The 12711-nt window shown below is 36.3% G+C and overlaps 1 protein-coding gene across 7 annotated transcripts in view; it reads right to left on the bottom strand.

The window, feature by feature from the left end:
• LOC309553369 (protocadherin gamma-C5-like) overlaps nucleotides 1-12711 on the bottom strand; it is a 764755-nt gene that overhangs the window by 508903 nt on the left and 243141 nt on the right. The window contains exon 1 of one of the 7 annotated variants that reach the window (XM_082254491.1): nucleotides 4327-6819. The exons of the other annotated variants lie outside the window; for them this stretch is intronic. Within the exon in view, the coding sequence (XP_082110617.1) occupies nucleotides 4327-6768 (2442 nt within the window). The 5' untranslated portion in view covers nucleotides 6769-6819. Of the gene's footprint in view, nucleotides 1-4326; nucleotides 6820-12711 lie in introns of those variants that run through there. 7 annotated transcript variants of the gene reach the window in all.

Genomic DNA, 12711 nt, shown 5'->3' with positions numbered 1-12711 from the left:
CTATATTTATAACATCTACAAAAAAGTACTCATAGACGTATAAAGTAAGTCTAAATACTACTGTAAATGACTAGCAAACACTAACTAATTTTGTAGATACAAACAGAACAAAAAAAATTCATACATAAAGGTTTGAATGGTTACAGAATTCAAATTATTTAAAAAATGCACACAGTGGGTATATAAAAGTTCACACTCGCGCATACATTTTGTGGGGACTCCATTGCCTATACCAATAAGAATCACATGTATGTCTAAGAAGAATTTATTATTTATGCCTCATAACCATATAGCCTTTCTGTAACTTTAGAAATCTGCACCATTCATTTTTTTTTTTTTTTTTTTTAATGTATCACTAAACAGTTTTCTTTGCACTCTGTTCTGCATTCCAGTCAAATGCAAAGTGTCTTTTAAAGTGGTTGTAAACCCACTTTAAAGAATTCTACATATAGGTAAGCCTATATTAAGGCTTACCTATAGGTGATATAAATATCTCCTAAACTGGCACCGTTTAGGAGATATTTACAGTGCATGCAGCAGATGACGTCATCGGCGCATGCGCTCTGAAGAAATGGCCTCCCGTCCCGTTTCTTCAGAGCCCTGTGCCGTCACTGGCTGCTCCCGCACGCATGCGCGGGAGTGACGTAACGTGACTCCGGCCAGTAACACTGCCGGAGTCCGCAGACCCGGAAGAAGATGGATGAACATGGATGGGGCCAGCAGCGGGGACAACGCAGGCTTCTTTGGAGGTAAGTGTCACATAATGTGCTAGTATGTGATGCATACTAGCATATTATGCATTTACTTTGCAGGGAAGAAAAAAATAAAATGTTTTTTGAGGAGTTTACTTCCTCATGAATCTGCCTAAGAAAAGCACACTTGGAGAATTAAATCATCAGTGTGCTGCAAGGAAAGCAGTTTCTTGGTCTCCCCTCCTCTATCCATCATTCACTAAGGCTATTGTAGCTTTGTAACTTACTGGCAGCTCACACAGTGACACGTAGGAAAAGGAAAATAATAACAACATAATGATTACTGCACAGGCAACAAGACTTAAATTGGGTTTTTCATTACTGTAAGCCTGTGATTTAAAGTAGTACAATTTAAAGTCTGACTTCAACACTACTTCAGCACTTCTTCTGTGAGATTTGTAACAATTTGATAAGACTTCAATGCTACTTCAGTAAGAGGGGCTGGCCATGTCACATTGAGGAACATCACCCTCTGCTGAATGTTGTAAATTATTTTCCCAGTTATCTCTATGAACTACAGGCACCTCATTTTTGTCTTATAGAGAAGAGGAGAAAAGAGGTGTTCTCTAGTCCTTTCATTCCTAAATAGTTTCAGTACATTGAGAGAGCCTTTTTACCCATAGACCTGAAAGTTTGTAACTAGCAGGATCAACAGGTGAAAATGGGAAAAAATGGGAAAAAGATAACGCCACCACATCTAAGGACTAGTAAGTTACAATATATTACATTTTTGTTCTCATGCTTAGAAATACTTTAAATAATTCTATAGTGTAGAATTAACTTTTTTTCAAGAAAGCACTTCACCCTAATTCGAAATGTGTAACGCACATGGCTGTAGAACTTTAGGATAACAACTAATAATATACATGCAAGCAATAGACCTAATCTCACAGCGAAGACCCTGTGGGCAAGGACAGTGGGGATTTTAATGTGCTCAAAAACATCAATTGAGTAAGAAACCAATTATAAAAAATATATATAAATTTTATTGAAGACAATATGATAAAACCAACACATAAAGATACAATATCTAAAAGGTGTATTGCAGCACATCCTACAATGCGATGGATTGACGCATTTCACCCATAGTTGGGCTTCCTCTCGATGCAGTTATGTAGCAAACTTTCTCAAAGAGTATAAATACACCCTGAATAAAAACACCAAAATATAATTCATCGGCCAAGTCACAAAACCTATAATGGTATACTCAAAGTTATAGAATGTGTATACACAGGAAGAGGGAGCTCACATGCCCCTGCAGAAAAAAAGTACCCAAACAGGAATAAATGCAAATGAGCATTGAGTGCAAATGCCACAGGGTTAAAAAAAAAAAAAACATATAAATACCAAATATCACCTATGGCTTAGGCTACATGTCCAATCAAAGGAAAAGATTCATGTCCCTACATAGGAGAGCAGCACTGACCAGCTAGCAGCAAAATGGCCGAGTATAATATACAGTATATATGATGTATTTACTTCTGGTATTTGCAAAATAAAATGTGTTGTTATTGAATTACATAAACATAAATAAAACTACCACCACATAATTATTAAGGTCTATAATATCTAAGGATATATTTACTGCTGCCCCACGCATGTTCTGATGTAAACTATAATTTGTTTGTGGTTAATAATATATTTAGGGAAAGTTTACAGGTTTATAAACTGATGTTTCAAATGAATTTCTTAATTCTTGTATAGAAAAAATATATTTTACAAAAAGACAGTTACTTAGAGTGTTTGCATGATTCTATGTTTGTAAAGGATTCTGATCATTCTAATAAGAAGATGAGCATAACTTTTACATCTCTGGCAAACTGAGTTATTTCACTAGGAAATGTTACAAAGTGAGCAGGAAGGTGTGTGCACCTATTCTTTTTAAGTCAGGTCTCTGCTCAACACAACAGCTGCTCAGCACATTTACATGATATTAATGGTATCAATGTGTGTTAGTATTTTATATATGTTAATTATGTATTTGCTTACAACATGCACAGGTTCTGCTTTGTGCTTTGCAGTGCAGTTGTGTTAAGAAGGAAGGCTGAAATTCATAAGTGAGAGCTCCAAAGAATGGCAAAATGTAAAAGTCATAATATATTGAAGATACTGCAATAATATTTCAAAATGCAGGCTAACTGAAAATAGATCACACCTTTTCCTGAGATGGTAATGGTCTATGCATGCTATAAAAAGATGTGGAGTTTGTTGCCAATATGTTGAGGATGAAAATAAATATATAACATGTTTGTTACTTTATCCCCACACCCCACACACTAGCAAAATATTTATTAAATAATTATGAAAATCTGCACAACATGGGCCAATAACGTTTTTTTCACATTGTTGCGTGACCTGTGCATCTTTCTGAAAAATATAAATTTTTGGTCTCTCCCAGACTATAGCCTAAGAATTCCCAACTCTTTGTACAATATTGACATTATGATTGCATGTTGTAGGTATAATTTCATTTTATGTGCAGTTAAAGACTATGTAACATATTACCCTTGCTTTCTCACTCTCTTTCCTCTTGCCCTATACGCTGGTTCTCTCCTTTTTCCAACTCTCCCTCCATGCATTCTCCTTCTTCCAGGTCACATACATTTATGTCAAACGGGTATCCATGGTTCATGGGATGCTATTTTTCATGGACTTTATATTTGGCTTCTATTTCTCACTTCCTCACTTGTCATATCCAAATCTTGTTGTAAGATGCCCTGCCCCTTCTATATCATCTCATCTGTAATTATGTGACTCGCCTGGATTTTGTATCTATTGTTCTTGGTGTAGAAAGCTGTACCTATTCTGTTATGAAAAAAATACATATATATTTATAACATTACAAGAAAAAACTTGGACTGATGCGCAAGAAGCAAAAGAGACATGAAAGTATAATTTAATGTTACTGGCATTAGACTGTGACCTAAATAACAGTATTCAGTTATGATAGCTCATTACAGACAACATCCCATATCTCACTGATAATAGACTGGCAGTGAAGCTTATTGGAGGAGCTACCCCTCAAGCTTGAGGTATGTTTGTCTACATGGGGTAGCTAACAGGGAGAAGAACCCACTATCAATCATCCCTGCTAGACCTGCCACACTATATGACATGATATTCACATGAGTCAGCGGGAGAAGGGGGGGCGGGAGTGTGAACATGTCAATCTAGATGCTGGAGTTACTCCTAAAGCTGACAAAAAGTGTCACATAGAGTGCATGCAGTGAATATAAGGAAGTGAACAGCTTCCTCTGAGTACACTGGCAGAGCATGAACAATGGCAATGCTACAACTAGAGAATTGACTGCTATTGGGTTGCCACCAAGTGAAGTGAAGAAAAATGGCAGGATCAAACAGGTATTTAAAAATGTAGGGACATGCACAATTTAAAGCTGCTGCTATAAGATACCATACCTATTTTTACATTTAAATATACTTAGATTTTTTTTTTTATTTATTGATCCTCAGATCATCAGATGTTCAGTCTTATGAAACATAGCAGAATTGAAAAATCATTACAATAAATGCATTAGGAAGACGTGTACAATTATCAGTTAGTAAATATTTTTACCTGGATGACAGAAGCTGCTGTAGAACTGTCCATTGGAGGTTCATTCGTAACTGTTAAATCATCAGTATCGATGAGGTTGTCTGTAGGAACGTTTTGTACTGGCTTCAGATAAGCAATTTCATTCTGCTTTGAGTCAAGAGTCACGCACACGTCGTATGAGAAAGGGAAGGGTAAACTTGCATCACTAATCTCAGAGGGACATCCCAGTGTGAACTGAGGATACACATTTCTATTGAAAGTTTGGAAAGATGTTGGAGTGCTAGACTTTTTGCACTTAAAAATAACTGTTAGAATAACTGTAACCATAAATAGAAAGGAGATAGTACCTATTGAGACTATTAGGTAGAAGGTTGTATTTGAAGATGTTTCAGTACTACTAGGGTGTCGTCTTATTTCTGGTACAACTTGTTGAAAATTTTCTGCAACCACCAAGCTCAGTGTAACTGTGGATGACAATGAAGGTTGTCCATTGTCCTTCACTAAAACAACAATCTTTTGTCTTAAAGAATCCATGTCTTTAAGATCTCTTCCTATTTTTATTTCCCCTGTCCTTTGACTTATAATAAATAAGGAAGTATCAGGAGCCTGTAAAAAATGATAAGAGAGCCAGGCATTGTGTCCAGAGTCATTATCGATTGCAATCACCTTGGTCACCAGATAGCCTTTCTCAGCAGAATGAGGAATAAATTCAAACAATGTTTCTTCAGTGTCTTGTGATGGGTAGAGAATCTTGGGAGCATTATCATTTTTATCAATAATACAAATCTTCACAGTAGCATTACTGCTAAGAGAAGGAGACCCACTGTCTTTAGCCATTACTTGAAACTGAAACTCCCGTAACTGTTCATAGTCAAAAGATCTCTGGGCATAAAGAACCCCAGTCACTGAGTTAATTGATATATAGGAAGATACTGGAATGCCATCTATATTATTAATGAGAATGGAATAACTAATTTTAGAATTTTCATTAACATCATCATCTGAAGCATGAATTCTATATATTGAAGTTCCCTGTGGGTTATTTTCCTGAACATAAACAATATAATTTGTTTGATCAAATATGGGCATATTATCATTCACATCAGATACACCTAGCTGAAAGGTTATGTTGGTGGATAACTGAGGAGATCCATTATCCAGAGCTTTAATTGTTATGTTATAGAGAGTTGTTCTCTCTCTATCAATGTTTTCTGTTGTCACCAATTTATAGTAACTAGCAGATGATAATATTAATTTAAAGGGTAACGTGTCAGATATTTCACAAAAAAATTCTCCATTCTCACCGGTGTCCAAGTCATGAACATTAATTAATGCTATAATTGTATCTGGTGGAGAGTCCTCTGGAACTGTAGCTGAGACAGATGTGATAGTTATTTCGGGAGCGTTGTCATTGGTATCTGTAATTTGAATTGATATTTTGCATTGAGTGGCAAGTCCACCACCATCTTTAGCTTCTACAATCATCTTATATTCTTCTGTGACCTCAAAGTCAATATCTCTTATTACTTTTATGCTTCCGTTTTTTGAATCTATTGTAAAAGTGTTGTGAGCATTTTCAGGAACATTGCTGAAGGAATATGTAATTTCTGCATAGGATCCCTCATCTTTATCAGTTGCATTTAGCTGAAGAACAACAAAACCTATTGGGACATTTTCATTCAAATTAATTTCATAGGTGTCTTTATCAAATTTTGGAAAGTTATCATTTACATCAAGGACTTTAACATTAATGTAAGCAGTGCCTGTTTTAGAAGGCTGGCCTCCATCTGAAGCAGTTAAAGTTAATCTATAAATACTTTGTTTTTCTCTATCCAACGACTTTTCCAAAATGAGCTCTGGATATTTCATTCCATCAGAGGCAGTTATTTCTCCAAGTGAAAAGTATATGTTTTCATCAATTGTATATCTCTGCACAGAATTAGAACCAATATCAGGATCCAGCGCAGGTCCCAAAGAAAGGCGTACTCCAGGTAGAGCAGATTCACTAATTGCTATGTCAAAAACATCCTTTGAGAAACTTGGTGCATTGTCATTTACATCCTGAATTTCCACTTTCACTGTATACAAGTGTAAAGGATTTTCAATCACAGCTTCAAAGCTTAAAAAACAGTTTAGTTTTGTTCCACATAGCCCTTCTCTGTCAATTCTATCCATAACATACAAGTCTCCATTTTCGGAATTAACTACAAAGTGCTGTGTTTTGCCTCTTGAGACAATGTGAAAATTGCGTAGCGATAATTCCTTTGCATTTAACTCTAGATCCTTTGCTATATTTCCTATAGCAGATCCCTTCTTCAATTCTTCAGGTACTGAATAATGGAGCTGAGCAGAAATGTTCTTAAATGCAAAAGAAATAAAAAAATATAGTACCTGCCTTGTCATCGTCTTTCTTCCTCCATAGTACTGCATGGTTGCTATTTTATTGAAGTTTCCTTCATGCATCCAAATGAAAATGTTAGTCTAAATAATTTCTCATCTCCAATCTCAGCAGAATAATCCAATATAAGAAAACACTCAGAAACGTGCTAGGTAATGTTACACTGCAGTCTTGATCATTGAAACTGCACTAAGAAGCCAATATTATTGAAATTTTAGATGGAATAAAAACCTGTGCAGTGCAACAGTGGCGCTCAGAGTCTCTACATGGAATTGCAGGTTCATCACACTAAATACAGAACTACCAAAATACTTACTAAGTAATGTAAAATATAAATAAATGCATATGCTTTAATCAAAATAACATATTCAGAAACTTTCCCAAAATATTATTTAACAACTTTATAATAAATTCTAAATTAAAGTAGTTGCACAACAATGCAAAACCCATAAAACAAATCATGGTAATAAACAATGTATGTTAGCATAAGTCATTAGTATAATAAGTGTTCTCAATATTATGTACTGTATAATAACGATGTATAAAAATTTATTTTAAAAAATCCATTACTCTAAAGTCAAATGATTCATAACATTTTGATAAAAACTCAGATAAATAGGAAAGTAATGGTGACTTGTGTTATGATCTATGTATTTCTGTGTTCTAATTTTTTAATCAAGCAGACAAGAAAATCAACCCCCAATGGGGAAGAAAAAATGGGGATTTTTAAGGTGCCAGTAAATTGAACATCAGACCATTATTTAAAACAAACAGGTTTTATTTCAAAAGTTAAAAAAAGAGAATTAACCAAAAAATAATAGACAGACGTACAACATAATTAAAACCAATTATTGTTTCCCGTATACATTATTGAAAAAAATCATATATATATATATATATATATATTTATATATATATGCGATAATGTCATGGAGTTGCAATCCTTCCTGACTTGTTTCCCCAGAACGGTTTCCTCAGGGGATAGATTTTAAGCTACTTCCAAGTAGCATATATTTATATATATAGATATATAGATATATGGATGGATTGTTGTTAGAACAAGATATGCATCAGAAGGTAGATTGGTCAACTGAATACTTGATGTCAGGATATGGAAAAATCCAGTGTAGTATTGGTAGAGGAAGTATTTTCCTAATAAGTCAGGGATATCTTCTGATCCAGATTCTATCCTGAATATAATTATCACCTAGGTGCATGTATAGAGACACCAATCTGGGCCAACTCAATTAATTTGACTGTTCAACAGCAAATCATCCGTGTCTGGTGATGCACTCGCCAGACACTTGATGATTTGCTGTTGAACAATAGATCAGAAGATCAAGACCCCCTATCAGTGTATGTACATTTGGAGAGAAGAATTGATCAGCTGTTTCCACTATGAGAGGGTTGGTAGGAAGGACCTCTTCCAGGTAATTAAAACACTCTTTTTTTGGCTTAAAGGTACAGTATACACAGTAGTTTTCTGGTTTGATAAATAACTGGTATAGATCCTCCACCTGCCCCAACAAAAAACCCTAGGGCACTGAATATTTGGGAGACCAATAGCCAACTCAATAAATGTGCACACTTGTGACTAAAATCCTTGTATTCAGGAGTATGACCACAATGCATGTAAGAAATTGGCCTCTTGACCGCATAAATGAAAGCAAAAGAGGAGTATGTATAATCCTAAGGCTATACAGTACATGCATTGGGGGATGTAGTATATTTGATGAAATAGCTTAAGTTGTATGAGCCTATCCTTAGAGGAAATTACAGATGTCATATACATTTCCTCAAAATCCTCCCAATCATCTTTGGATAGCTGGGGGATCACTGCCTGCCATTTAGATCTAGCCCTGTGGGGGGGGGGGGTGTAATATGTCACTTTAGCATTAAAAATGTAGGAGTCATATTCAGATATTTGTTTGGTCTCCACTGCAGATATTAAACATTTTTCCAGGGACGTCTGTTAGAGTCTCACTGTAAGTGAATAAAATTGCAACAGCATGTTTTAGCTGGAAATAAAAGAGAACATGTGTTTAGGGAATCTCCAAACTCTGTTTGCATTATAGAAAAATATTTAATTTGGCCTTCCTGAAATAATTGATGCAGAAACTTAGGACGCCTAAAGGACCAATAACTCGCAGTGGGTAATAAAATGAATTCAGGGAGAATGGAATTATCCCATATAGTTTTATTAAAGGACTTCATAATTACCTATAAATAAATTAAATTTTTTTTCCATGTACATACACTTTAAAAAGTTTCCAGTAGCAACTATATCATGGAAAGTAAAAATGAAAAGCATTGGGCCCTTGCATTCATAAACTCGTAGACCACTCACCCAATCAGGTGTCACCATAATCAAACACTAGTATACTACAAAACCCTGCTAAAAGACTACCCGGGAGGCAAACGGGGTACTTTAGTCACAAAAAGGTCATAACAGGGTTTAATAGTAAAAAATGCATACTTTATTCATGGCTTCATTGCAATAATATTCCATACTAAAAACATTTGGCTTCCAGCATCACAGGATCACACAGATCCACACCAAGCACCATTAATTATGGTTTGTAACAAACATAGAATGCTAAATATTCTTGTTGTCCAGGTGCCAAATACCAATACACACATGGGCTGTCATGCCATAATTATATTTTTTCAAATAACAAATATGGTACAATGCCAATATGATTCAAGGTGACAGTTGATGCATGTAAACCCCTGTACTAAGCATACTGCCTTGCAAGGCATTAATAGTCAAGGTGATAAATCACAAATGAGTATCAGTTACCCTGGATAAATCAAGAGAAGGGTTCAATCTTTCTCAGTGGGGCCATATATTGAGCCGTGATAGTTTAGATATCTGGTGTATTGTAATAGTAACTGGGCAAATTCAATAGCCACTGTATGATAAGGCAACAATTAATCAGCCAGCCAGCTGTAGCATGTTGATGAGGCGGCAATGCAGTTTTATCAGCTCGCCCGCTGTGGTACAACAATGAAGTGGCCTTGTAGTTTCACCAGTCAGCTAATTGTAGTATAAGCATAAACCAGCAATGCAGTATCAACAGGCAATCGGTAGTAATAGAAGTGTAAAACAACAATGCAGTTTTCGTTGCCAGCTAGCTGTAATGAGCCATTAGGGCAGCAATGCAATGTCAGCAGCCAGGTATAGGAGTAAAGGAGCAGTAAAAGGCAATCTTTCAGGCTAACAGAGACATTTGAATTTTCCTTAGAGCCAGTCCCCTTTGTTTCAGTGGTAAGTTCATCTAGAAAATGTGCTGAATGCAGACTTCTTGGGGCTAAGCGAGGAAGTGTAATGGTAGGCAATACTTTACCGCACCAGTCACTTGTAGATTCCATAAGCTCCATTCTGGTTACTGCTGTGCATAACAGTCACTGGCCACTGTTCATCTGCTCCTTGGATGGAGTCCTCTAATTTCACTGCCATATGGCTGTGCCGGCCACAGAAGAGGTCCCGGTCCCTCTTTACCAGGGCATTCCATGAGTGGTGTCACATGACGATGATGACGTCAATGTGTTCCGCTAAGAACGTAGTGTAGCTTCGCCTGGCTGGGTAGTCCCAGGTAGTGTTTTACCAGGGTTTTGTAGTATATAGGATGGAAAGACCTGCTTTAATTATCCTGTTACTATTAAGACATTACAACATTTCTTGTTCCTAAGAGAAAACAGCACAATGGATTTCTTAACTAAAGGAATAAATAGTGATGGATAAATATGTCTGGGTTTGAATTGTCAAGAGTTGTGCCGATTGTGCTTAAAATCTTTTTCAGATCTTCAGAGAGTTATTTGTCATGAGGTACAATTTTGAACTGTGAGAGAGTGAGAGCGATAACACCAAATTTAACACACCTGCTCCCCATTCACACCTGAAACCTTGTAACACTGAGTCACATGACACTGGGGAGGGAAATAGGCTAAATGGGCCCAATTTGGACACATTCACTTAGGGGTGTACTCACTTTTGTTGCCAGACGTTTAGACGTTAATGGCTGTGTGTTGAGTTATTTTGAGGGGACAGCAAATTTACACTGTTATACAAACTGTACATTCACTTCTTTACATTGTAACAAAGTGTAATTTCTTCAGTGTTAGATAAAAATGATGGACAGGCACTATTTTTAAATGGTTCTTAAAAAATGATATGTGATAAAATACTGAAATGTGTATAGAAAATCATGTATCGTATAATATCAATTAGACACATTTAAATAAAGTGCATAATAATTGTGAATCAGTGTCAAGTGAAAGACATCCCATATGACAAAAGTGCATATAGAATAATAAAATACACAAATAATAGTGATTCGGATATGTGCACACTATAAACCAATAAAAAATTCACAAAAAAACTAAGATGATTGGGATACGTACACACTATAAAATAGTGAAATATTATAGTGCATAAAATATTATAATACACAAATTATGGTGATTCGGATACGTGCACACTATAAAATAGTGAGATTAATCAGAGAACAAGATCTGAATAAAAAGTGTCCATAGTGCATATCAAGTGTACATAGTTTATTTGTTGAACTGTTTCCACACTGGAACTTCTTATTTTTTGGACAATTGATATGCACTATGTGGTTATTTTGGTTGTTGCACTTGCCTTTCTGTCTTTCCTTTCTGTCTTCCCTTCTGTCCCCTCCCATTTATGATGTATTTCCTGTTCCTGCTTCTTTATGCTTGTAAGGATAGGGATGGCCACATCTGTCTAGTCCTTTCATACCATCTGCTCACATCCGGGAACACATTACCATGTTTTGACCTGCAAATACCATATTTCAATCGTCTGCCTCATTTTGTTATCTGCTATACCTATTGCTTAAAAACGAACTAATTGGAGGAAGTAGGCGGAGTCCTCAAGCACAGACATGTCTGGCTGATGCTCCACTCCTAGGGGACAGAAAACCACATATACAGCAGCGGCTGCCCGTCGAATATTTGCTCAGTTTTTACACCATTAGTACAGAAAACTGTGTTGTACATAAAGGTATGGTTTTCAGCAGGTCTCGGACTAAATTTAAGTTCAAAAGTGGCAAGAAAGTGCTGTCCAGAGCCTCAATTAAAATGGCGTCAGCTCCTTCTCCCTCAGCCGCCTCAGAATTACCTCACAGCGCTGACACAGCAGTGAAACTATTCCCTCCTCTCCTCACATATCAAACTGAAACAGTCCGCAGTACCTCAGTTTCACAGGATGAAAAGGACATTGAGTCAGTCTCTTCTAATATATTATCACATATTGAACGTATGTTTCAAAAGGCACTTAAACAGACTTCTGACCATATTACTAATAGCCTGACTAAAGAGATAAGGGAGCTGGGCACACGCACAGCTAATCTTGAAACAAGGATAGAGGATATTAAGAATTTTACACAGGACCAAAATACAGAAATTGAGAATCTTAAAGAGGAAAACTTAGTATTTCAGTCTCGTCTAGAAGATTTTGAAAACAGGGCAAGACGCCCCAATTTGCGCATAAGAGGCATTCCTGAATCCATAACTGACTTACAAGCGTCAATGTTAGCCTTGTTTCAGGAATTACAACCTGCTATTCCAGTCGAACGCCTGGAAATGGACAGAGTCCATTGCGCCTTATCTCCTAAAAAATCAAAGGGTCCACCCAGAAACATCATCATTAAATTACATTATTACCGTACAAAGGAACAGTTGTTATCAGCTGCTAGAGAAAAAGGATCCTTAAATTTTCAGGGTCACGAATACCAAATCTTCGCGGATCTGTCTCATATCACCATAAATAAAAGAAGAGCTCTTAAACCATTATTACAAATATTGCAGCAAAAACATTTCCTCTACCAGTGGGATTTTCTTTTTTCGGTGCGTTTTACTTTTCAAGGTACTAAATACAAATGTCATTCATCCGAAGATTTTCAAAACACCCTTCAATACCTTCACCTAACTGAACACCAGAACTTGCCAGGCTCGGAAAATGCTCGACGCAGATCTGCCTC

The sequence above is a fragment of the Pelophylax lessonae genome (genome assembly GCF_965119305.1).
Source record: "Pelophylax lessonae genome assembly, chromosome: 4".
Taxonomy (NCBI): domain Eukaryota; kingdom Metazoa; phylum Chordata; class Amphibia; order Anura; family Ranidae; genus Pelophylax; species Pelophylax lessonae.
The sequence above is the reverse complement of the archived record's forward strand: the minus strand, read 5'-3'. Positions and strand labels throughout refer to the sequence as shown.